Consider the following 26,874-nt stretch of genomic DNA (forward strand, 5'->3'; position numbering starts at 1 on the left):
TGGCAAGAAGGTATGGTGTGCACTAAGAACAAGTTATTCCTCCCAGATACACACATACGCAGACAAACCCTGCCATATCATACCATACAAACAATTTTAATTGTGTAGTTACAGTCAATAACCACTCCTAGTCAGAACATTTCTGCATAAAGAAAATTGTGATACACTTATAAAAACAGCCAGCTGTAACAAAATAACTGGTGTTTTCATAGCAATAAACTCATAAAAAAGAAATACACCTTTATACAGAAAATTTATACAGCTGTAGCTTTAAAATTGATTGTAAACCAAAGGAAGACACATTGCAAACATCAATTATTTTCACATTAATTGCATAAGTTTCTAAGGTGATCTATTAGTTTTATTTACCTAAGCTTATTTGCATGATAGTAAAAATTGCATACAACAATAAGAGTGAAGCTTATAGTATGAATTGCTTGGATAACATAGAGCACTTTTTATAGGCAACTGTGTAAAGCACATTTTCTCTATTTAAAACTTTTAAGACACTTTGTTTTACTGCCCATCAAAATACATTTATAAATAGAAAAAAAAAATCAGTATGGTAACAAGAGAAGCAATATTACATTTAACGGAAACTTCCAAAAAAATTAATTACAACATGATGCTGCAGGATCTACAAATAAATAATGAGGACTAAATTGTGTTTCACATTTTCTTTTTCATTTTCTCTAAAACCATGTAACAATGAAAATGGAAAAAAAAATACAGTGATCTTTATTTCCAAAAGAAAACAAATCTGAATTACGGCAGTGCCATATAATACAAGGCATTTGTTGGCATATGTTATCTTTAAACTGCATTCCACAGTCTATAGTTCTTTTGTAACATACAATAGAACAAGAGTAACAAACTCTTTTTATTTTATTTTTTTAAATAAATGTGAGTTTCCAAAGATCAAGTGTGGAGTGCTACAGTAATAATTAAAAAACAAGAACAAAACAGAAACAAAAAAACAGTAAATCACAAAAGTTGTAATGCTTGTCTGAAGGCTCCAGAATCAAAATCACTGGTATCATGCTTATTGGGTACACTCACAGTGTATCCAGTGAACACAAATTAATATCAAACAATCCTCAACGCTTCATCTGTTGCTGCGAAGCAGTTTGTAAAACAGAGTAAAACATCTAGTGCAGTCTGCATTATCCTTTTTTTCAACTTTTGTGCAAGTTTTGGAAGATTCATTGGCCAAACAATGAATAATAAGGGTTTTTGACAGAACGCAAGATGGAATTTTCATTTCATTAGTAAATACCAGCGGCACTGTTGAAAGAAAATAATATTTTAGATCAGTCTTTCAATTCAGCATTAATCTCTGTGTTCCCTTCTACTGATAACTCTTCTTCTAGTTTAACTGAAAAAAGCGTGTTTGCATTTTTGTCTTGGATGCTGTCTTCTAAATCCTTGAGCAGCTCTTCTTCCTTGTATTCCGCAACATCCACCTCCAAACCAGAATTGTCCTTCAGCTTCCCATGGTGCTTGAGATAATATCGCTGGTTCTGAAAGAACTTGATAATGGTGTACTTGGGCAGGTCAAGCTGAGCAGAGAGAGTCTGGATTGCTTCTTCATCTGGATACAGGCCTACATCTTGTATGAAACTCTGTAGGATCCCTAGGGCCTCAACAGAAATCTTTGTTCGCGGTCGGGGTTTCTGACGATTTTCATCCTCAGATTCAGCTGGTGATGCTACTGTCGGTTGCCTTGGGGGTAGTCTGGGACCTGGCTGTTGTTGCTGTTGCTGCTGCTGTTGTTGCTGTTGCTGCTGCTGCTGCTGCAAGACAAAGAACAGCATTTTTTTGTACATGTATTCTTGCTCATATATTGTTACTGAGAAAATCCTGGGGAAGGAGCGGGGGGAAGAAATTGCAGAGCTACAAACAAAGGCTTAGTAAATTTAAAGAACAAAAAGGAAGAAAAAAGAAAGAAAGAACAAAAAGAACACTCTAGGTTTGTCGGACCGAAAGCACCGATGATACAACATTGGTGTGGCTTAGCTGACAAATTTTAATGAACATGCTCCATGAGTCAAGTGCAGACAAGACAAAATGCTAAGTAGGTGACACAGTATAGGATTAACTTGACCAGCTTAGCCAAAACTGTAGCAAGGGCAAAGTGAGAAAAGTGCCAGATGAGGGCAAACGTGCCGGAGCTCTGCCAGCAACGGCAGCTGCTGCCCAAAAACAAGGGCTGCAAATCTCTAGCAATAGCTAGACGAAGGGACTGCGGGGTCGGGGAAGGAGAGCATTTTAGCTCTGTAAGTACAGAAATATCTCACTGCTGATCTGACCTCAGCATGCACTGAGGTCTCGTCAAACTTGCAAACATTACGACAGAATGTGCTGGCTGGAAGCGCCTAACGTGATGCTGTCAAACCCAGCCTCAGCAAGGACAAAGGGATCTAGAGGTAGGAAGTCTGTATTTCCCCTTCTGGCTCTGACCTCTCTTGCTTGTGGTCTCTGAGCAGGCCTGCAATGCCTGTATCCCAACAAATAAACAGCAGACCTATTTACCTGCCTCTGTGTTTGTGCTGGGGATTATTTAGTTAATATTTATAAAGCACTAAGATGCAAAGCTCTAAATAAGTTGCACTATTATTATTAGAAGGGAACATGCTGCATTCCAAAAACTCAGGCAATAAAAATGAGCCAATATGCACATCAGAAGAATAAGATAAAGAAAATCATGATGTAAATAATTAACAAGAGCTTAAAATGAAGTTTTGCAAGCATGGATTCAGAAACATTCTTAAAAGGTGAGGCACTGGGCCCTAGGGACAGAAATGTTTTTCTCATCTACCACCAGAATACAGTACACTATAAGATCATGTTTAAAATCAAAAGTAAATTTATCAGCTACTGTTTGTGTTGACAATTCTTTTGCTGCACAGCACAGGAAGCACTGGTTAGTAAGATATTTTGGATCAGCAAATTTCTTGTCATATGGTACAAACCACCAGTTCTTATTAAAAAACAACCACAGCAAAACAAGCAGTTGCTATCACTGCATTTTATTTCCCCTTGTGAGTCTCCCCTCAACAATTTTTTGTGTTTTGGTAGTGGTTTCCAGGCTTCCAGTTGCAGTTCTTTGAGGCCCTAAGAAGCACAAAATGCTGTACAAATGGTATAAATACCGGAGGGATTATAATTCTGTCCACTTCACAGGGACTCTTGTGGTTGTGGAGACTTCGCATAGATCTCCACAACTGGTTTAGAAGCCACTGCTTTAAGTGATCTTTGTATTCTAAGATCTGACACAAATGCCCTGGAATTAGGGCTCCTTCCTCATCCCTATTCAGGCCCTTTCATGTTTTATGGTCCACTGCTTTAAGTGATCTTCGTATTCTAAGATCTGACATAAATGCCCTGGAATTAGGGCTCCTTCCTCATCCCTATTCAGGTCCTTTCGTGTTTTATGGTCTGTGAGCAGTTCCATTCAAGGCTCCAGTCCTGAAGATATTCAAGACTACTCCCAGCACATTAAATTCTTACAAGACTGAAGGCTTTGTATATACAGTTTGAAAACTTGTATCTGAGCTACACATTTATGCATCTACAACAATTACCATGCAGAACAGTGGAGACAAAACTCAGGCCCAATCTCCCAATCCTTACTCTTACAAGTCCTATTAAGAGATTACAATGCAACTGCTTATGTGAATAATATTTACAAGATCAAACACACAACTTTTATCAACAAGGCAAGAAAATCTAAGTAAGTGGCATAGTGGTTGAATGTTTATACTGTGCATAAGCTTCTCCTTTTATCCCCTTAAGAAGCGATTTTATTAAAAACAATGTACATTTTCAAACAAGTGCTGTTTTATTACTTAATATAGATCTTTCTCTCTCTTTTTGCTAAATCAAACAGCAAGTTTCCAGGCTTTCACAATTATTTTAGTACTTGATATCCTAAGGGATTGTCTTATTCAGTTTGCTTTATCTTTAATATACACTCGTGTTGTTTCTGGCTGCAAGATAACTCTATCCTTCCTAGCTTTGTAAATATTTTTCTGTATAGGTAATACAAGTGGCACAGGGTCTCAGCTGAGGTTGGGAAAGCATGGGGTAATATCTGCCCTTTAAGAAGGAGCAGTCACAAGGCTGACCTCGGGCCTTTTGTGAGAAGCAATTAAAGAGTCCCCAGCTCAGAGAGACAGCAGTTCCCACTGACAACCTGGCCTACACAGCTTAGCATGATAGCCAGCTCGGCTCCTGGCTGGCAGCGCCAGCGCAAAAAGGGTGCGTGCAGCTCCTGGATGAGGCCCTGATGGGGCTGCCCTGAAGCAGAGGGCAGCTGTTTCCAAGCCTCATGATGTGGGTCTTGCATCCCCTCCTCTCTCTCCCTGACATGGTGCCCTTGTGCCGGCTCACCTGCGGAGCAGCACCCAGCCAAGGTCCAGTGGTCAGCAGGCCTGGTAGGAAAGCGCCTCTATGCTCTCCTTTCCCAAGGGTGGTGGGAGAGGGGCTCTGAAGGAAAAACAAACAAATATTGACTCACCCCAGTCTCAACTGGCGTTAAAGTGGGATGAGGAATCCCCTTTCCTTCACTCCTACCCAGGATGAGCCACCACTGCTGATGGTTCTTGCTTAGTTTTCAAACAGCAGCAGAACAAGGTCCTCCTGCTCTGTTGGGAAGACCTTTGCCACCGGTGCCTTTTGGTCCTGGTGCCTGTCCAGCCAGGCACAGCCAGCACGGGGCTCGCCCTGCCCCGCACACAGCTGCCCCTGCACTACCACCACGCACGTCTGCAAACAACCACCGAACCGAAACAAGAACTGTGGGTGGTCGCACGGTCTCCTTTGAACTCCGGTGGTGGACGGCAGCGCACTCTTATCTTGTACCAGGAGACCTGCGTTTAGCTGGACCAGGAGGGAAGAAACACTAATTTCCTTTGCTCAGTTTAAAGCTTTATTTACTTAGCGCTCTGCGGGATTGGCCAAGGTAAACTAACCTGAATCTGTTCTGCTGGCACATGGATAATGTGGGAAGGCCTGTCACCATGGTGATGAACTGCATTGCTTTCTTGTTCATAAATGGCATCGCGTTCAGGCTGAGGAAGACTGAGGAACCTTCGGATCATGGAGAGATTCTCCCAGAGGGTCCTGTTCTCTGGCGAAGGATCTTCTTTCCAACGTAACAGCTCACAGAGCCACCCCTTGAAGATAAAACCAGAAAAACGTTAGTTTTTTCATCACTTTGCAAGGGGCAAAAGGAGGGTGAAATGTGTACTTTAGAGGTGCTGCATTCTCTCATGCTCTCACCTGATCGAAAAGGCTTTCACTGCACAGGCTGGGCTTAAAGCACACACCAACACACTGAGAGGCTGCCCAGCCATTTCACAGACCCTTACCAACCACAGGCATTTTGGAAAGCACCTTCCCCTTCGTCCCACATCACAGTACTGCTGTTTGTTTGCGTGACTGTAGGACTGCCTAATGTAAATCACAGCAGCAGAGGAGCTCCCTAACATCCTTTCAAAAGACAGGAATCCTATGACTAGATGCAGCCAAGCAATAACTTAATTTCTGCTACAAGAAGAGGTTTCCCTGCAGGTGAACTTATTTCAAGTGATACATAACTGTTTACAGGTTGTCCTCATAGATATAGAGAAAAAACAGTCTCTCAGTTTTTACATATTAGGATTATTAGGGATTGGGGGGAAGGAAGATGTGCTCTAGAATCTGACACACCCTTTACACCATTTCCACATCAAGGACAGCAAGGTGCCTAAGAATTTTTGGGATACATAATATGAAGTCGGCTACAGAATCCCCTGCAACTGAAGCAGTTGCTAATTTGCTTCTGAAAGAGACATGAGTTAATCTAGAAAATTTAATGTTTCCTTATGTCTTCTTAAAATTTAATTGAGGATTTTTTTCTTAACTGTGCACTGGTAGTTCTAAAAGAGGAGTGTAAACCCTCTAGCTAGGACAGTGTACATCAGCAGAAATTTTCTGATATATTAAAATTTAGGAAAAAAATATTACATGTATAAAACACGCATATTTCCTTTATTTTAGCTTCAAGGATCTGTTTTCAAAAATAGGTCCATGCAATTTTATTTCTTAATGCTGTAGGAAAGATAATGTGACATTTTATTGAATCAACAAATAATATAAATGTATGGAAGCTTTTAGATCCTTTTTATATGTACCAGTAGTGGATTAATGGTTTATCCAGACTGGTTTACTAACAGATACAATAGACACATAGATAGGATACAGATATGTATTTTCTTGAAGTTACTCATATCTTTAGCTAACAGTTAATAAATGCAGTGTAAAAATATTGCCACAACAGGAAGAGTAAAAGTAAACAAATAATGTTAATGTATTCATATTGTATATGAGAATATTTAGTGAGGTGTGTATAAAAATTTGAAGTATATTTGCTTGGATATAAGTGGAAAACTGAACAAATGACACAGAAGAAAATGCCCCCAAGAAACAATCAAAATGACAACTGTTATAGATATGGTGGTAGCAGAGCTGAAAAAGCAAAAATTTAAATGGGGCCAAAATCTGCCTGGTGCTTGCAAGGTGTGCTAGGGATGGAGCAGAGGGAGGGGAGAGCAGGGACACAGAAGGGCTTCCCTACACCCTAGGGATGGAGCACACCCCATTCCTGGACCATGCACTAAGCAGGATGCTGGGTATTGGCCCAGGGCTTAGCAAGATGACTGGGAAATGTGGCCAAATGCCTTCACATAGAGTACACAACACCCAGCCTGTCCCAGCTGGAATTGTATGGCATGTATTCAAGACAGTGGCAAGGGTCTGTGGAACCTCACTGGAATGTATTAGCAGTGTAATGTGCGAGCCCTCCCTGCCCCTAACAAAAACAACATGTTGCTTGTGGTTCTCTGCTCACCTTGCATCCATGGGGATACTGAGTGCTGGATTATGCTCAACAGCAGTATTTACTGCAGTAAGTTATAAGTGGTGCACTCAGAAAGTAGAGGTAGCTTGTTGGGGATGGAAGAGAGAAGATGATGAAAAGAAACCAATCTAGATCTTTTAAATGAAAAGCAGTTATAAAATTATTAGTTTAAAAAGCCCAAAGCCACAAACCATCCCATGCCAAAGCGTAAAAATTGTTCTTTGGTTGTCTGGAATCTGCACTGCTTCACACTGAAACTGTTGGCCCTCTTTCTAATGGTGGTGAAAAAAAGAGCAGAGCAATCATGACAGTTTGGTGAAAGTAAAAAAAAAAAGACAAAACAACCTGTCCCCCTCAGTGACACCTCTCTAAGGCATACACACAGGCTGGAAAAGAAGTTGCATTTAGAAGCTGCACATATTTTGTCTGCTGACCACATGATTCACAGGGTTTGTTTTTTCTTAAAAAGACAGTATAATTTTAAAAATTATAATTATAAAATGTCTTTATCATTAAAAAATGTCCAATAGAAAATATAATTCCTAGGCAATAACATTTTTTGCTTATTAAACATATTTCACAATGGTTTTTGTTAACTAAGAAATACAGAAAAGACAATAAGGGGAGAAAGTTTCTGTATTTACTGGGTCAGGCCTTATTTTTATTAACTACTGATAGCTAACATTGTATTTCTAATATTTTTCTCTCAATTTTTGCACTGAAATAATACTTCTAATTCCTTATCTAAAATTATTTGATGAATTTTAACCTGAAACATGTCTCTGCTAGCCTTTCAGGGATTTTGAGATAATGAAGACAGATACCTCTGACAGGGTACACAGAAAAGATTGCTATTCTACCAAAATATCTCTATTCAACTTGGAACATTTTTAAAGAAGTAGATACACTCTGATGAAACATTCGGTGGAAAACATGGAAATGACCAACTGAATTCTTTTACAATTACATGGATAGAAACAATTTGTTGGTCTTCATTGTTTATTTCTGAACGTATTTATGAAAGTTGATCTCATCAATGTTCTCAGAAGAGATAGTGGATGAACAGCAAGAGAGGCTGTAGGGGCTTACTTTGACAAGAGAGTAAGAACTTTATACCAATATGCTTTCTTTTGGTTCAAGACAAACAAATAAAAATAGAGGGTTTTAATTCAGCTTCAGGTTCAGAATTCTGTACATGAAATAAAGCTCATTCATAAAAGTCACCTACATGAGCAAATATGAAATGTTTTTATAAAATTTAGGCAAAGTAATCATCCAGACTTTTCTAATGGTTAATTTTAAGTTCTGTAAAATTTATGAGTTTTGTTTCCATTTGATCTAAAAAAGTATGAACTGATGCAGATAATGCAGTTGAATTTACAAGTGAATGTAACAGGGCTGGTTTTTCTCCTTTCAAGCCTTTTTAAGTCTAGAGCAATTTCTGCCTAGTTTCCTTTTTTCCCCCTTGTCTTTATAGTCTTACAGGAAGTGGAAATGACCACAAAATAATAAGGAAATATTTATAAGTCAGATTAGATCACAACTGGTTTATACAGCATATAGAGTACATTGTTAAAAAAAACAGTGTTAAAATAAAGAAGTTGATACATTTATGCAGAAAGGCAAATCCCCCAAAAACTCTTCAATGACATTGGGAACAACCTTGATTTTAAAACAGCGCAAATTTGCCAGGCAACATTACACTGAATATAAAGAGAGTACAAAGCAAAATATAAACATTAGCCACATGTAAATATGTTTGGAGAACTTTCAGGATGTTACTACTTTTCAAACTGACAAAGTTTAATTTGACACCTTCTGTTCTAAAACCTTTGTTTCTATTCAAAATCACGCCTTTAGCTGCTATCAATCACTGTGCTCTCTCTATTACTTAAAATACTGGCATGGGCCCTGGATAAGCTGAAAATGCCATGCAGATGAATTCTGAGATAATATGTTCAAACCTGTTATATACAACACAAATCCTGTAAAGTTATGTATTGTAAACCTACATTTATTGGGAACTAAAAGTCTTAAATCCATCTGCTACAAAGAAAATACTGTTATGCACTTTCAAGTAACCAAGTACCATCTGCAAAGGTCTTGCTACAGTAAGCAAGAAAATGGTGAAAAAAAAAAAAGATGCTAAACCTAAGATATTTAAAATAAATAAGAGTCTTCTGTCTGGTTTTCTGATAGGGATTTAGAAAAGAAACACAAGACATTAGAAGAAAAAAACCTGTGAAAGCCGAACTGCCAAACTATTGCAGGAAAAGCGCAAAGAGGATAACTGCCAAAACTTAGGCTCTGCAATACCCATGAGCATGCTTATTTTAAAGAAAGCATCTATGCATTTTATCTATATATCCAAATGCTATTGTATTCAGTCAGACCCGTGCTGTACTTAAATAAAATCTTCTGCTCTTCACATAGAGTTTCTAATAAAATATTCTTCCATTCTGGTATCTTTCTTATTGAAAGAAAAAAAAAAATCTACACGTAAGGTGTAAATACCTACCCTAATTACATCAAAGAGGATAACATTACAATCATGAAAAATGTTCTCTGGCCAAAGCTTTTCAAATCAGCAACAAACACATTTAGTCTGGGAAGAGAAGGCTACAAGGTGAAGCAATTGAACTCATTTGGTCAATTTGTTACAGTGATAATAATTTGCCAAATTATGAATATTTCTTACAGAATGACAAAGACTTCAGCATTTTTTAGAAAGGCTGTAGCTTAAATCTAAGAAGGGAAAACATTTTAGAGTATCAATGCTAAGACACGATCAGTTTTTCTTTGGTCTGGTGTATTTAAGATTATTTTGTATCATTCTCTGGGGTATATAGTATAATAGAAATACATGGTGTTAGAAGAAATCAATCTAAATAGGGAGGTGTTTGATACAAACATTTTAGCAGAAAGTGTGAATTGCATTTCAGCATCTACTGTGAACAAAGACTAAGTACATAATCCATTAAACAGTACTTCTAACTAAAAAAAAATGAATGTTGTAGACTAAACTAAAGTAGGCATTTTGAATGAGCACATTTTCAGCAACTAACTAGAAAGCTAGCAATTTATCATTCAACAAATAATTTTCTACTTTTAAAAGAATCTGTAAGTGTTACTTATGCTAATGAAGACTGTTTTTAATCTGCCCACAAACATGCTAATAGAGGGCAATTTTTTTTTATTTACAATGCTGAAGGCACTCCAGTTTATAGAACGCAGATATGAAATTACACTTGGTAAAATGGGCTCTTAATTGTCAGAGCAATCCAAATCCTTCACCTTTAACAGGAAAGCTTACAGACAAGACAAAGGAAAAGAGCTCATGGACTAAACTTTAAATATTGACTTTTTCCCCTTCAAAAGCCATCCAACTTGCTTTATAATCTCATTATTGTTCCAAATGGCTGCGCTCATCTTAGATACTTCTATTTCTTTACAAAAGAGATTCCACATATGCAAGGGAAGAAAAAGGGCCGACACAACCGCTACCATATATGCATATAGTATTAGTCTTTAGTATTAAACTTGTAGGCTGCACGTTGCACAGAAAGGTTGCTTTTGGAAAAGTCATAATACTTTGAACGAGATACATAATGGTAGCAAAGGAGTACTGAAAGCATTTTAAATTATTTACTAGGTTAAAAGGGTGAAATGGTACTTTAAATACATCAAATTTCATCATCTGGGCCATTTTTTGGTGGCAAAGTGGTATTGATCTTTCCAAATGCTTAAAATTAACTATTTCCAGAAGGTCATTATTTGATTAAAGGCATTAAAGTTGAGGGCAAGAAATGATGCACTTTGTCTTCTTTCCCATTCAAATAATCGTGTAATTTAATCAGAACTATCCCTTCATGTCCTGTAATAAAAATGTTTGTCTTAAGATATTGTTCTTTACCTAACATATTAACCTTTAAATGTTATGAAGTTCTTAAGAATAATCTCTGCTTAGAGAAGATTCTTCTATAATGCAATGAAAGGATCTCCAGCATTTAAATTGATAAGGCCAAATTTCCCCTACACATTGATTGGAAAATGCATTAAACCCTTCAACTGAGATTTCTCACAGTGTTCAACAGGATCAAAAATTCAGGGAGTTCTGAATCAGTAAACTCATGCATATGGCATTGAGAAGCAAAAATAAGCAAATGTTAGTTCAGCACAAACAAATATGACCAATAAGTAACAATGGACACTGCTTTAATTTCTCTGGGGAATGTTGTTTGTGTTACATTTGAATTACCTGAAAAAATAGAACAGGGAACACCCACTGCAGGGGAAGAACAGAGCATTTAATTCAAAATTCATTTTCATGCTGAGATCACTTAAATCTGACTTCTTTCTGTGTGAAATACCTGTGGGTTTAGAGATGGGAACAAGCCTAGATGACAAGAGCAGTCCTTTTTACCCTTAGATGTTATTCCAGAATTTCCTGCTGCAGGAAAATTTATTCTGACTGCAGGTTTATCTTTCCTAAAATACATAGTGTCCTGGCTAGCCTCTATGCAAAGCTGAATAGACCTAAATGCTTCACAGAAGAACTGAAGTCTATTAAAAGAAAGGCCACTAGGTATTTATATAAAAATTTGGGAAAACTAATAATCTACCAGATTTAGCAATTTTTGATACTGACCAACACATTTGTTAGAGTTCATTTTAGCTTATATTTTCAAGAAATTTTAAGCACTGACTTCCTTCTGTGATGCAAACCTACTTTTGACTAATTTTAAAAACTCCAGTGAATATTCAATACTTTGGGATTTCCCTATTTTTCTTGAACTTAGGAAGAAAAAGCTCCTTTTCAGCTGGTTCCAGAAGATAATTAGAGGTACCAGAATATGAATTCTCTTTTTGATATGTGGCCTAAAGTGATAATATATGTCCCCAGAACAATGGTTGCCTTAGTATTTTATTTACACTAATCAGCCTTAAGTTTCAGGCTTTCCCTTTGAGCATTCTCCTAAATCAGAGAAAGTTTGAAACCTGAATCTGTCCTTTATCTCCAGGTATTCCTGGCTCATCTATTTCACTGGCTTTCATTACTAGAACGTTGAAAAGGGTAGCCAGATGTGGATTTTAAGTAAATCTGTATCTACCATCATCATAGATGAGATTTAGCAAAACAAACTGAAAACCCCGTAACCTAGTAGGGCTTTTCAGAAGAAAAGTAAACTTCACTGGCAGGAAAAACTTCCTTTGAAGAATACTGAGACAAATTATGCCATTTCCTTAACTTTCTTATCCAACCTATTATTCACCTACACCATCTGTTGGGATGGTACCACCTCCTTTTCTCTGTGTGGTGAAAAACAAATTACCAGACAGCTAGCAGTGATACTGAGAGCATTTCACCACAAATTTTTGGTGACATTTTAGGAGGAAAGGATTCCTAATGTGTCTTCATCCCTCTGCCTTTTCCTCTCCCTGGCTGCAGCATTTCAAAGTTAAATACATACTTCTTTTCTTGTATACATCCAAACAAATAAATAGCAAAAGAAAACTTGCTAAAGCAGCCTCTAAAATTCAATGACGAGCATCCAACAAGTACAGAAGCAAAATGACATGGAGAGCTGTTGTCCTGCTCCCACAGTCTTGTCTGTCGTACCAGACCTCTGTCTCTATGCAGAGCCATGGTGGCCAAAAAGTGGCCAAAAGCCAGTGCTTGGAAAAAGATTAGCTGGGTTAAGGTCTGAGGCTGTATCGAAACTCGTCTGTGTGTCCCTTGTGTATGAGCACTGCAGACACCACCAGCTCATGGACAGAAAAAAACCTAACCTGTAACTCTAAACCTGAGTGAAAACATAAGTATTATTACTTTTTAGTTGAGTATGGAGGAAATTCAATAATCTAAATGAAGGGCTTCTCCCAAGCTTGGTTTCTCTGCTCTCAGCTTCCTTCACCTTTTCTTTCCCCTGTTCAAATATATCTTTTTTACAGTATTGCCTTCAATTGCCTGGCAATGATAGGTAGGCACAAACCCTCATCAAAACCACAGTGTATATGCCTTTGAAAATCTTACATAAAATGCAGCTATACTCATAAACAAAAAGAGAAAAAAGTAAAAGATGCAAAAAAAAAAAAAAAAAGTGAAGCTTTACTATGTCTTCCTCTATTCCAGATCCTTCCTCTTTCACACACCTGATTCAATCAGCATTGTAATTGTGAGAGAGCATCTGACAAAAATAGACTTAACAATAATCAAAAGACCTGAAAAAGAAAGAAAAAACACCTGCTAATTATTAAATAAGCCAGTCTTAGTCTGGTACATTACTTTTTATAGTATGGTCGTATAAAATGGGTCAGTGGGTTTCACAGAGGGTGACTGGTAATATATAGCCCTTTATCTTTTATTTAAGCAGAAAGAAGTACTGATTTCACTGCAATATCAATGTGTCCCTTGAAAGTAAATACAACCCTAAATTCAACCACGACCCTTAACAGCCCACATTTATTTATTCTTAAACATGCAATCAATTTTGTACGGCAGCTATATCTGCAGTTTAGTTAGAGAAGAGTCTTTAATAGAAAGAGGCTGGCAATTTTGAAAATCTTTTTTACTACTATCAATTTACAGTGAACAGCAAATGTTTATTATTACATTGCTTACAGAGATTTAACATTAGCTTTGGGGGAAAAGACCTCCAGTAAAAGAGCCATTGGGCCAAAGTGTCACTTTTGTAATTACTTATATGTTTGCCCGTCCTGTTTTATATTTTTAACAAAATATTATAATTTCCCAGATGGAGCAACTTAATTTCATGGCTTCTTGTCACATGTTTTTTTTCTTTCCAGAATTCATTTTGGATCAGGGGAAGATCTACCACACACTGAGGAATCACAGGCTCACAGATATTTGGACTTCATTGTAAATTCAGTTCAGCTGACAAGATATTCGAACAAGTGACATCATTCCGAAACACACACAGCTCAAATCCGTTCTCAGACATCCCTTCAAATTTTCACAGCCTAACTAAAAGCTTTCATATAGATTTGAATTAGACATTTAAATATTCTGAGAAAATGTCTTGTCTCTTGCAGTTAAGCTGGATTCTGTGGCTCTCAGTTTCACAGTGAAGAACATTTAATGCCCTGATAATGCCAAGGGTGAGGGGAGTCTTAAGGAAATTGAAAAGAAACTTTTCTCTGACTTTCCTCCAGATTTTGTTAACCACAGAAACAGTCAGAAAATTAATAACGTTCATTATCTTAAAGCAGTTAAAAAAAAAAAAATCTTTAAAATCCACACCTGTGAGAGTTCGATGCCTCCCAGCAAATGAGAAGGGAGCAGCCAGAAACATGTACTTCACCCATGGAAAAAGAAAGGCAGTGAAATCCTCAGAAAGCTAAAATACCCTTACTTGTAGCACAATTGCTTGCGGCAAAAACTTAAAACAATAGGAAAGCTGGATCAAAAGGAAAGCTGGAGAGATCAGGTTTCTCTCTCCTGGGTGGGAACCAACACAAGAGTGTTTCCAGGTAGTTTGCTGTCAGGAAGAGGTCAAGAACAGCCACAAGGGAAAAGTTCCTAGAGAGATCAGTTCTTAGTGTTTTTCTCACTGGCCAAGAGGAGTGCCAGCCCAGCTGAGTCCCAGCCCCAACTCTATTTCCAGACAGCAGTTTAGGCAGTACCTTCTGCCGTTAAGTCAGGGGCTGCAGGGAGCAGCATGCTTCTTCCTGCCCTGATCCCTCCCATCCTGTTCCTCAGGTCAAAAAGATCAATCCTTTCAGACTCCCTCCTTATAGAAAATAAGAGTAGCAAATGATTTATCAGAGGTGAAGCAAACTGGCTGCCTTAAAGCAAAAAATAAAAAGAAAGTAATTTAAGCCTTTCATGCCTTTTTTTTTTTAATAACTGTTCTTACATAAACAGTGGAAAGTTTGTGTATCAGAAGAGCTTTCTGTTGCATGCTATAGGTACTAGAGATGCTAAGCACCTGGCTCAGCAAAATAACCAGTCACCTGAGTAAACCCACAGACGTTAACTGGTATGTGTGCAAATCTTGCTTAGTTGGGGTCTAAAACTTCAGGGAATTCTGCTAAGGACCACTCAGTCCAAACATCCTTGCTTTACAAAGATCCTGAAAACCATATTTATATGCTTCTCAAATGCCATTCTGAAGTAAGGGAACATGACACTGCACAGGAATAAGAATGAGATGCCCCCCGAATAACAATGTGCTTTCAGATAGAATCTGGCAGATTTGAAATTAGATAAATATTTGCAAATTGGAATTTTTCCCCACTTAGCTAGCTGCATGCCTGCTCTAGCCTATTCAATAGATGCCAACAGTTTAGGGTAATGCATAAACAAAAATCTGAAGTTTGACTTAGAGATTAAATTTGAAGAAAGTAAAGAAATTGATGCAATGAGAAATTATTAGGAACAGCAAAATAAAAAATTATCTGGAACAAAATATCATCTCCTTTCTCACCTTGCACCTAGAAATCCTGCAACATTAATTCAGGTGTTATGTGTTTTAAATTACCTAGTTCAACATTAAGGGAGAAAACACACATCTATTATTTCTTACTCCTGCCTTTGCCGCCCAGCAGCCCTTCACCTGGTTTGTAATTGGTCACTCCTCTAACAAATTGCTTCTCAGACTGTTACTGTATATTTGTGTTTGCACAAGACGCCTTTATTCTTTGCAGTTACATATTTAGCAGCTCTCAGTTTTTCAGCAGGAATTTTACCCTGTCATTTCCTGTTTAGTTACGGGTTGAGCTCGCTTTTGTTTTCTGCGCTGTTTACTTGGTACCCTGCTTCCCCCACAGCCAGGAACCACAGGCTGCTTGCTAACTCCTCAGCCTCCTCTTCGCCTCTGCCACCACAGCTGTGTTTTCATTTATGCTCCTAGTTAACTCTCATACAGCCCACTCAAACTTTTCCCCTTTTCATTAATAGTTAAAACACTGACATACTCAATCTTCAAAAGCTTCCTGAATCAGTGATCTGCTCACAGAAGGCACAAGCAAACTGAGAAATCAAGAGTATGGCTCTTTTCCTAGCTAAATCCATGTCATCACTCAGAGAAAGGACCCACAAAGCCAGTATTGCTGGTGACCAGTCCAGCAAAGGCCAAGGGCATGGAGTGCCCACACTGTGCCCCACACACAAAGGAATATGTGTACAAAATCATGATGTGCATGGGGATGTGCCTGGGGTGGGATTCCAGCAGGCAGGGGACAAGAGTAGGATGGGATAAAGAGGCAGATGGAACAAGAATGGATGGCGAGGGTGTATAAGGCACAAGAAGGGGTGAGAAAAAGTCCAAGGAGAACTAAGAGAAGAGCCATACTGGGAGGAATAAGAGAAGGTGGTGAGAGAAGAACAAAACAGAAGGTGAGGGTATAGAAAGCAGGAAGAAAGATTAAGAAAATCCATCCTGCCAGAAACAGCACCTCTTGTCAGGCAGACAGCAGGTGCTGCCTGGGGAAGAGCTGATTCACACATCTGGAGTGTAGGAACCAGAACACCTCTACCTAAGAAAGAAAACCTAAAAATAAAAGACTCAAAGGAGGTGGGAGAAGGTGCCATACTTTCTTCTTTTGGCAATCCAGTGCTTCCCAACCGCATGATATTTTTCGAATAGCTTTCCAGAGAAATGAGAGCTGTATTTCCAGATCCTTGCAAGAGTCTTGACAGTTCATTTCATCATTACCTCGTCCAACATGAGCCGTTCCTGCCCTCCTCTTCATCTTACTTCAGACTTATTTTTGAGATAGCTGCAGCCACAGCACTTCCAGTGCTTTGGCGGCACCTCCAAAATGAGATTTTCCCTTTATTCGGGGCCTGCACAGGTCCTGGGGGAGTCACTAACGGAGAAGGCACTGCCAAGCAGTGAGGGACACTGATGGCACACCTGCACTGACCTACACAGCTCTGGGGAACTAGTAATGCAGTCAGTAGCTGCTGGCCAACTGGTATGAGCATGGGTCCTTAACCTTGCCTGCAGCAGCCTGGGGGGCCATCTACATAGCCAAATTTTCTGCTGCAAACTTTACCTTCAAGTGGCTTTCAAAACCTGTCCTGTTCACCTTCTGACTGACTTTGAACACTGAGTCTTAGCTCCCTGACTCTTTCACTTTCAGTACTGCCACTGCATCACAAATCACTGCCAACGGATAAAACAACCTCTTACTAAAGCTACTTTTTTTTTAAACCTCCCCTGGAAGCCTTATTACAGAATAGATTTGATGAATTTCTATCCAATGCGCTGCACCACTCCTCCCGCCTGACAGTACCTGGAACAGCTTTTGGAGAATCTGCTCAGTTGCATTCTGCACATTACATTGTTTTCCTTGCTGCAAAAATTGTTTTAGAGTCTTATAATTAAAACTTTCTATTAAAATTGCATTAATTTTTTCTCTGTGTAGGAAAAGTAGCCTACTGTGATCAACTAAAGAGTAGATGGTTTAAAAAAACACCTTACCAAGTACTGAAGGCTGTTTAATTAGGGAAAGCTGAACAATTTACCTGAAAAAATGGATTTATGAAAAAAAAAGCAAAACAATTTAAAGAAATTTTTGGTTTCCTAAAAAGTGGCTTCATAAGAAAATATTTAATTTTTCATAATCTGTTTTCAGAGGAAATATGAGAATATTTTAATAAAAAAACCAATCAATTTTCCATTTGTCAAAATTTCTAAACACTTAGAGGACTCTTTTTTAAAAAGAATCTTTCCCCCAAAGGAAGAGGTACAGGGAAGAGTTAGCAAGGAGACAAAATCCATGGTGAAAAACTTTGGCAGAAAATTTTACTTCTACTAAATTTAGCTAGCAGTGAAGACTACAGTTTTTGGTTAGAAGCTCTTCTTAAAGCAAGGTGTTTGCTGGCATGTTATTTTGATAACAAGCACAGTAGGTTGACTTCTTTAATAAATGGGCACAAACCCCAGAGATTAGAAAGTCTCAGAGTCAGTGACAAACCCCTGTGCGGCATCTGATTTCTTTGCCAAAACAAGAAAGGTTTTTAATAAAGGTCAGGGAGAAATAATCTCCAAAGACAACAGTGTCTCTTTCCCCTGTATGTTTACTCTTTTACACCCCTTTACAGTTAAGGCAGACCTTAACACACACACGCACACACAAAAGGAAACGACAACCAAAGAGGAGGGGAAAAAAAAAAAAAAAAAAGCCTGAAATTTTAGTTACACCACATGTGGTTTTCATTTGTGAAAAATGAACAAGCTGTTTGTGGTTAAACTGTCTAATCTGCTGTTATCAATCTAGCACTGCATTCAAGATTTACAGGATACATCAGCTTCTGTGCCACATTAGCTGTAAAAGGGAGAGGGGGTGGGAGGAAAAAGGAGGAGGAGAGAGTTTATCCTGAGGAATAATATTTCCAATGCAGCCACACTCACACTACATCTGGTTGTGCTGGTAGCGGCAGTTAAATTGAAATATTTCACAGCGTGTGTCAGAAACATGCAGAATGGTAATTATGACAGATCTGATTAAGCCTGAGTGCCACTAGCTCCCTGGCCAGCTCCGGTTGTGCAGGTGTGACCTTGTGCGTGCCTGCGTGTGTAAATAAAATTAATTACAAGCGAGAGGGCGAAGGCTTCAGTGACATCACAAAGCGGAGAAACTCCCAAGGGGGAGACCTAATGGAATATTTTCCCTCAGTCTAATAATACAGTTCATATTGACTTGAGGTAATTAGTGGGATCATTAAAGCAGTTTTCCCGGCGTATTTGGCTGCCTGATCAGATTAGTGAAAATGTTCTTCAGAACAAGCCCTGTGTGGTCTGCCAGAGAAGGAGGAAATAAAAAGCAACAAAGCATATTTTGGAATGATAAGCAGCGCTGGACTTTTTGCACGGCATTTTGCAGGGCCAGTCCCAGGAGCCTGGGTGCCTGACTCTCCTGACCAGTTCAATCTTTCATCCCAGGTGCACATGCTCCTGCTGCACATTACCTGAGACTTTTTAATTTTTGTTCCTCTATACTTCAAAACTATGCCATCCCTACCCCTCAGTGCTTAAAAAAATCAGGTAGAAGACTTGTGGGAGTGCAAGCCCTAGAAGAAACCCATTAAGATAACTGGGGGAAGGAAGAAGAATTAATACATGATCAGCTCCTCCCCACCTCACCCCAAAAGTCTAACAGGAGACTGAAGGACTGGTTTGAGAATCAGTAATGTTTTCATTTCCTAATGAGCTCACCCCACCAGAAGAAGAAGGGGGAAAAAAAGCAAAAAGTTTAACTATGATCTAAAGTCTTCCACAGTAACAGAACACAGAGCCCTAATCAAGAAATGGACCATTTGTTTAAAAACAGTCTATTGAGCATGCTCTACCTTGCAAATGGAATATGCCAAGCTCTGTCACAGATGGCAAGCTTTGACAGTTCCCATCCGTAGCGTCGATACTCGACAGTTCAGCACAAGATCAGTGACATTCTGTCTCATTAGAGCCACGCTAATTATCACAGCTAGTTTCAGGGGAAACCATGTGTTGCAATGGTCAATTTGAAGGAGTCTGTGCATCAACAAACTGGTAATAAGGATCAGACACCTTATTATATGACAGCATGCTGCCTATGATCTGATTTACTGAATCAGAGGTACTGAGGCAACACTGAAGCCTGATGGGTTATGGAATCGCGTGTACACAATGTGTAGCTGAAATATGCTTTAAAAATAAAAGGGAGCTATAAAGAAACAATACAAATAAAAATTTTTAAATGGTAAAGTTATAATGTGGAGTTTTTTCATTTGTCATTAAGACATGCAGATATGTTAGAGATCTTGTCAGCCAGTTTTATCTTTAATCAAATCATATAAGATAAATAATTCAAAATGAAAACTGTAAAATTATGGATTATGCTAAATTATAATTCATTCCATACTCTGATTTTTCAGTTTCAATAACATGTACCAAACATTCCTTATGTTGTGCCGTCTTGCTGCTTTAACATAATTTTATATTTTGTAAAGAGCTCTCTCTTCTTGGCTCTCTTTTTTCATTTGTACATTTAATGACTTAAACTTGTACTTCTCCTAGCTTCTCTCACTCATTTATGCTCTTACCACCAGAGAAAAACATCCAACCAAGACGCCCCCCCTCTGCTGTTTCTGGACACCTGCAGGCCACATCCTGCCAGGCACTCAGTGGTCCCAGCACCTCCCAGGGATGCGCCACAGGCTGTGGCTGCGAGAGCGTTAAGCATTAACTCCCAACCAGCGCAGGGCAGGTGTGCACCGCATCCCTCCAGGGAAGCTCTCCTCAGGGCTCAAATATGCTCAGTTTCCTGAAGCTGCTACCAGTCCTTTAAACGGCAGCATTTGAACAGCTCCTGCTGCCACCCGCCTGGCTGGGAACCTCCAGCCTCAGCCGATTTGACCTCATGTGTAAAGCATGCTCAGGAAGCACACTTTTTCATCAGCGTGTCAAAAAAATCCAACCTCTGCCTTACGTGTTGAAAGGGCTACCTGGCTCCAAGGAGCTGTTTGAAGAGGTCAATATAATCCTCTTACCAGTTAAAAATTTTCCATTCTGTACCTGTTTCTTTGGTTTGAACTATTTCAGGTTTTAATGCCTTTTTCCCCCTCCTCTATGTAGATTTACAAGGGCAATTGCATGCTAATGTGAACTACCTTGAAAATTTTAAGGTGGTTTCTCTTCAGTGCATCTTTATTGATTCATGGAGTTGCTGTCTATTCTTTACTAGCGGGAACCCGAGGCTCACTGACGTCAAGCCACTCCACCGAAGTCATACCAATAATGTGGGATATGGTCTACCATGATCAAGAGATAAGAGAGTCAACTAAACTCAATTTTTCTACCCTCTTTCAGAGAAGTAATATTTTAAAAAAAGCTAAAGAAATTTCCTGAGCTTTTAACCTTTATTTCTGAGAGGAGATGTTGTAAAAGAGACTAGGACATGGGGCAGAGGAAGGACATGGAGCATTCATTTTTTCCCCCCACTAGAAACCTGAAAATCTTTTTCCCTCCGACCTGGGCAAGACAGAACACACTATGACTGTGTAACTCGATATTTTGTGAAAGAAACAAATCAGCTCTATCTGCCAAGTTTCACAGTTTCACTGAATGACATGCTGCTTCATGGGGCAATTCTTGATTGCATGCAAAAGCCCATCTTGCTTTCTCAGTTCACACTCTTCCTCTTCCATCCCTGCTGACACCCGATCCCACCCCGACTCCTGCTGCTCATGGCACCTCTTCAACTGCCAGAGCAATCACCCCGAGGCAATGAGGGGGGGAGGAAGATAACATTAAAAAATAATAAAAAATAGATGCTGTTGTGTGTTTCTGCAGCTAATGTTTTCTAACTACTGTATTTTGCCTTCGCACCAGGGCGAGGCGTTTATTTCCAGGTGGGCCTGTGAAATGGCAGACCTCGGAGTACATTGTGTTTCCACCTCGCGTCTCCCTGTGCAGCATCCTTCCCTGCTCCACAGAGAATCCATTGTACACTGAGGTTCGGGGGGGGGGGGGGGGGGGGGATGGGTGGTGGGGGGGGAAGAAGGTTTTTAAGCCAAGATTTAAACCCAGGAAGTGACTCAGCTGCTCTGAGGGAGACAAAGGCAGGAGAGAACTTGACAGAGAGCAGGGTGATGGTCGAAGGACTGAGTCCCCTCCTGCCCTGCAGGTTTCACCCCTCTGGGCAGCCTGAGGTGCAGTGCCCTGAGGAAACAGCTTTGGAAATAAATTTCAAGATCCCCTCCGAAAGCCACATTGTTACCAGAGGGTTACTCTTGGTGATAAAAAGGTTTCTTTTCCTCCTGCTGGAAAATAGTTGAATAGATTGTTCTATATCTGCGGTAATGGCATGTTACATCTCTGTGCCAGATCCACAATACCGTGCTTGTTCAGTGTGGGAAGCTGTTTAAAAATGACTTTCCTATTAGAGTATATAGCTTAGTCTCTAGATGGAAAAAGCCAGATCAAAGATATAGCATTTATAAAACTGCTGGTTAAAAAGATAAAAGTGAGATAACAGACATCAATTTTTCACTATAAATCTCTGGATTTACTACAACATTAAAATTTCCAGTAAAAGCAGGGTTTTATATACCTGAACTCTAATGGCCTATTCTGAAAATATTTATGTCAGGAAAAGCATGGTATTTGCATGCCAAAAGCATTTTTAGTGCCAATGTTTAGCATTCCTTCCCCATTTAACTCCTTCTCATTTACTCATGAGTGCTAGATGCTCTGCCTAGTGCCTACCCCTTGGATCTCCTCACACAGCCTCCTGGAGGAGTACACTCTGGGTGCGTACAAAGGCAAAAAGTCAAATATTTCTACTTAAATAGCACTATACTTGCCTCATGGCTCAGGATGGAGTCTCTAGCATGGTCTGAAACCCATGATTTTACCTCCACACTTTGTATATGAAGCTACTATTAACCAAAGCAAAAGACAGGGATGGAAGGACAAGAAACTGAGCAACACAATGCAACAGCTCAGAAGTAACAGGTCAGAACTCTACGTCATTAGTTGAGGCTTCTGGAGGTATGCATAGTACTCCATTAGATTTATTTTAAAATTAAAAATCAAAGCATGATTCTGTGAGAACCAAGTGTCTCACCTTCCACATACAGGCATTTTCATTCAGTGAGAAGGAAAGGCATTTGGCACCGATGGGGCCATAAACAGGCATCGGCAGGACTGACGCTGCAGAGAAGTATCAATTTCACCCACTTATTTTACTACAAATAAAACTTCTTTAGGTAAATAATGCAGGCTATTGGCCTTAACTGTAGTGCATGGGACTCTCAGAGGTACGGAGCTTTATATTACTTCCGTTTTTGCGAACTGTAATTTCCTAAATTTAAGAAAGCTTTAGCAATTTAAGGTGATTTTCAGCAAAGTTTTGCTTTCTTCCCTGCTTCATACTAGCACATGCAAGCCACGGCTTTTCAGGATAAGCCATAACATAAATCTAACTTCTCAAAACGCAGCAAACATACAGAAACACTACAAATCTCTACCTGCCTTATCTCTCAGGGCACTTAGATTTGGGGGTTTTGTTTGCTTGTTTGTCTGTTTTTATGGAATAAAATTAGATTTCAGCATCTGTCACCATCAAGAAAAACTCATCCCTGGCTCCCACATGAGAACATTGTAACCACTGCACAGTTACTGAACCATGATACCTTAATGATCACTACACAAATCAACTTTTTTTTTTTTAAATAACGAAATTAAGACTGTGCTTCCATAATTACTTGAATCATACTTTCAGGTTATAAATTTAATAAAAACCCAATATGATGAAATTGTAAAAGTAACGTATGCCACACAATTTTATGTGTGGATTCTTTTAATTTAGGGTTATTATTTACATTACATATAATATATATATCTATTATATATAAATACTATATATATAATATCATTTATTTAGAGTTATATTTAGAGTTATTCAGGTGTACTGATTACATTTTAGCAAAAAATACTGTTGGCATTGTCGTTCTACCATTAAGAACCAGCAACCTGGGAGAAGAGACAAAACACTAGGTAAACCTTTCTGTCTTCCTTTTGTGTGCGTTTCTGCAAAGCCCTCTTTTCAATATAATCTCACAAAAAAACCATGCAGGCCTATTAGACAGAAAACCTACAATAAAACCTCAAGATTTTAAATACTGACATTAGGTGCTTTGCCAATTAAAGTTCTAAAACTCCCCAAAGATATGATGTATTTCAGGAATTTGAATTACAGTATCTTCCTTAGCTCCTCAGTATCATCATATTAACTTCTAAAGTATATATTTTGAATTTAACAGATTTTTAATTTATTCTGTACATAATATATCAATCCTTAAAAACATAGAAACTTAAAAGATGTACAAAATGTATGCATTCCTATATGGGAAAAGAATTCAACATTTGAAGGAATGTCCTAGCTGTGCCCCCAAACCTGTTCAAACCCATGTGCCAGATAGGCCCTTTTCTTTGGAAAAGCCAACAAGCTGCCAGCAAAGTGCACTGTGAAACTACAAGCAGGCAAATCATCCCTCACCTAAGCCAGCACATGATCTCTCTAACAGCCCTGCAACCTCTGCCTGATCCCATGACCTCTGCCACACCAGGCCCCAGCACCCAGCTGCTTTGCTGAGCATCAGGTCCACATGTGGTTGGTCCTCCGCCACTAAGGAGGATTTACAAACAAAACTGTTAATCAACACATTATTTTCTAATATGTTTCCTCCTGACTTTTCACTGTAATTAAGTGATTATCCCAGGATTTCCAGTTGCACTCTTGCCAAAGGCACTAACACAGAGCAAGGGAAGATGCTTGTTTTTTACCTTGGCGCTACCCAAATAGAAGCTCCTGTAGCACATAATTTAATAGCAATTCTGTACAAAGTGCTCTAGTCAGCAGAACATTATCTGCAGTCTCCTGGCTCAGGCAAGCCCAGCCACCTTGCAGATGCTGGCTGCTTAGACAACCAATCTACTGTTGACCCAAATCAGTTTATTAAGAAAAAAAAGAATAAAATGAAAAGGTCTTCCACCAAACAACTACCTTTGTCCCCTCAGAGCTAGTTTAGGTCACATACGGTTTTACACCACAACTCCAGACTGCACTCAGACGTTAATCAAGTTTTTATATCCAAAATAAGATAAAACCAATAATGTTCAATTTTAGTGATTTTAAAAAACAAAACTGTTAATCAACACATCATTGTCCTTCCAATTTTTCACTAAAATCTGGGTTATCTCAGGATTTCCAGTTCTGAATATGGAACCAGTGTCTCCAAATTAAAAAAATACCAGTAATAGATCTCTCAAGAGAGGTTCTCTTAGAGAATATGTTTGAACAAGCCTTTTTTTTTGCACAAAGGAGACTTTTGTGCCCCAAGAAAAGTTTACTTGTACCTCTGAAGAGCTCCAATGCAGAAGCTTTTACAATACATGTACCTCCTTAATGTATGTGGCATTGCTATGTATTTAAAGATTATTAACTGGGTGACTAGTAGTCAGCTAGTTCCAGAAGACCCAACACATCCAGTCTACCTAGGAGGTCACTTCTGCGAAGCAGTTTTCTAGTACAAATGACACTTTATCTAACCACAGACCTGAAAGCTTGCTAGACACATAGGTTAACATTGCATTCCTGAAATTGGGGATAAAAATAACCCCTGGGAGTACAGGTATAATCGTAAGAGTAAAATGGAAACAAACTATGTGTTTAGTGTTGTTTTCTGTACTTGGTAGCAAATTTTGTACAAGAATCTAAATTTTATACCAATGCTCAAAGAAACCTGCACTGCATCCTCTGGAAACTTTTGGGCTTCATTTTGATTACCTGTCCCTTTGCAAGTCAGCACTGGAAGAACTGATTCACCTAGAAATTTTAAGGCTTTGCACTAAAATAAATATACTATCACACAAATCAGATCAGAACATAATTATGTAGGCTGGTAGACTGGCTTCATACCTTAGCTTTGCAGAAGACTGCAGTGGAAAGGGGAAGGTGCAGAAAACGGACAGTTCTTTAACCCCAAGTTGTGACATGTAAATAAAGACATCTGAGGAACACACAGGTTGGAAGCTGCTGTAACATTCTATCATAATTAGAAACATTTCAAGAGCTCTGTAATTTCCAATCAAAATTACAGTAATTTCCGATATACAAGCCATGATTCATGACAGAATTTTTACATTCCATGGGAGATTATAGTGGCCTGATGTATGACACACTGAGTACAGCACTAACATAAACAATTCAGTTTAATGTTTAAACAGCACTTGGTGTTTAGAATCCCACAATAAAAGAAACATATTATTGTTGAAATTATCACTTTGACAGTGATTGAAGGGTAGACAGGCATGTGGCCTATAAAGCTATAATTTTTACAGTCCACAGCTTGAGTTTAATCATTTTGATACAACATTTCCAAAATATCCCTTTAAATGCTCCTTACACCGTATAACTTAAGAGACAACATCTTTTCCATACAATAAAGTGAACTCCAAAATGTGAACAGCACAGAAGTCAAAAGTTAAAGACTTGCTAAAAAGAAAACCAGCACTAAAATGCTGACAGCCCAAGAAACATCGGTCTAACTGAGCTTCATTATCTTTCCTTGGAAGATGCTGAATTTTTATATGAAGCAATTTTAGAAAAGTAAAGGAGTAGTGATTAAGTGGATTTAACATTTAATCTAACGTGAAAATTCAACATTGCAACCATTGGCGCCTTTGCCATTTCTTTCAAGCATTTGTATAACCACAGTTCTAGTATTTCCCATTTTTCTATATGTTTTTCCTTTACTTCTTGAGTACATTCTCACTTAAATCAATGCTTTCACACACTCCACTGATCTTTCTCAGAAGACATGTCACTTATGATAATCACACCCAACAAGTGCCTGCTGATTTCCCTCTTGCCACTAAACTTGACAGAAAATCTTCAGTTGAAGAAAACAGAATAGGAAACCACACAAAAAAGGCTTAAAACTGAATATGCAACATATACGTATGCATGCACGCAGGTAACCAAGCAGACATCGTGTTCCACAAAGAGAGCACGTTTTTTCTCAACTATGACTCGTATAAATGTAATCTTTTGGGGTCTTTTTTTTTGGTTTGATTTGGTTTTTTTTGACAGTGCCATCCACCTCACACACAGTCTCATCAGTGGGTCTGAATAAATATTTTTATGCAAAAAAACCAGCACTCCACTGCTCCTTGTTGCAGCACACGTAATCGCAAAACACCAAAGCCTCGTGATTAATTTGGCAGCAATACCCAGAGTTTGCCCACAGCTTTTGCCACATCCACACCAGCTAAGAACTGATGAACCTGATGCCTTCTCAGCCACGCCAAGACCCATGGGCACACAGGGAAGGTTCTGGCTGGTACAGAAAAGGGAGTGAGTGGTCTCATGAAGCCACTTCTCTACCCTGCCTGGTCCAGGGGAACTAGAGGTTACCTTCAGACTCAGCAAGGAGCTCTGAGTTGTTGTACTGGGCTGAT

General features: G+C 38.9%; 1 protein-coding gene across 3 annotated transcripts in view; it reads right to left on the bottom strand.

The window, feature by feature from the left end:
* Window positions 1–252: 252 nt before the first annotated feature.
* The window catches only part of SATB1 (SATB homeobox 1), a 75,382-nt gene continuing 48,760 nt past the window's right edge, over window positions 253–26,874 (bottom strand). The window contains exons 10-12 of one of the 3 annotated variants that reach the window (XM_082293860.1): window positions 4,974–5,177; window positions 4,393–4,488; window positions 253–1,790 (exon numbers count right to left, since the gene is read on the bottom strand). In XM_082293860.1, the coding sequence (XP_082149986.1) occupies window positions 1,311–1,790; window positions 4,393–4,488; window positions 4,974–5,177 (780 nt within the window). In that variant the 3' untranslated portion in view covers window positions 253–1,310. Of the gene's footprint in view, window positions 1,794–4,392; window positions 4,489–4,973; window positions 5,178–26,874 lie in introns of all 3 variants that reach the window. The other 2 variants (XM_082293859.1, XM_082293861.1) reach the window with 2 other exon arrangements.

The sequence above is a fragment of the Coloeus monedula genome (genome assembly GCF_965178545.1).
Source record: "Coloeus monedula genome assembly, chromosome: 1".
Classification (NCBI taxonomy): Eukaryota; Metazoa; Chordata; class Aves; order Passeriformes; family Corvidae; genus Coloeus; species Coloeus monedula.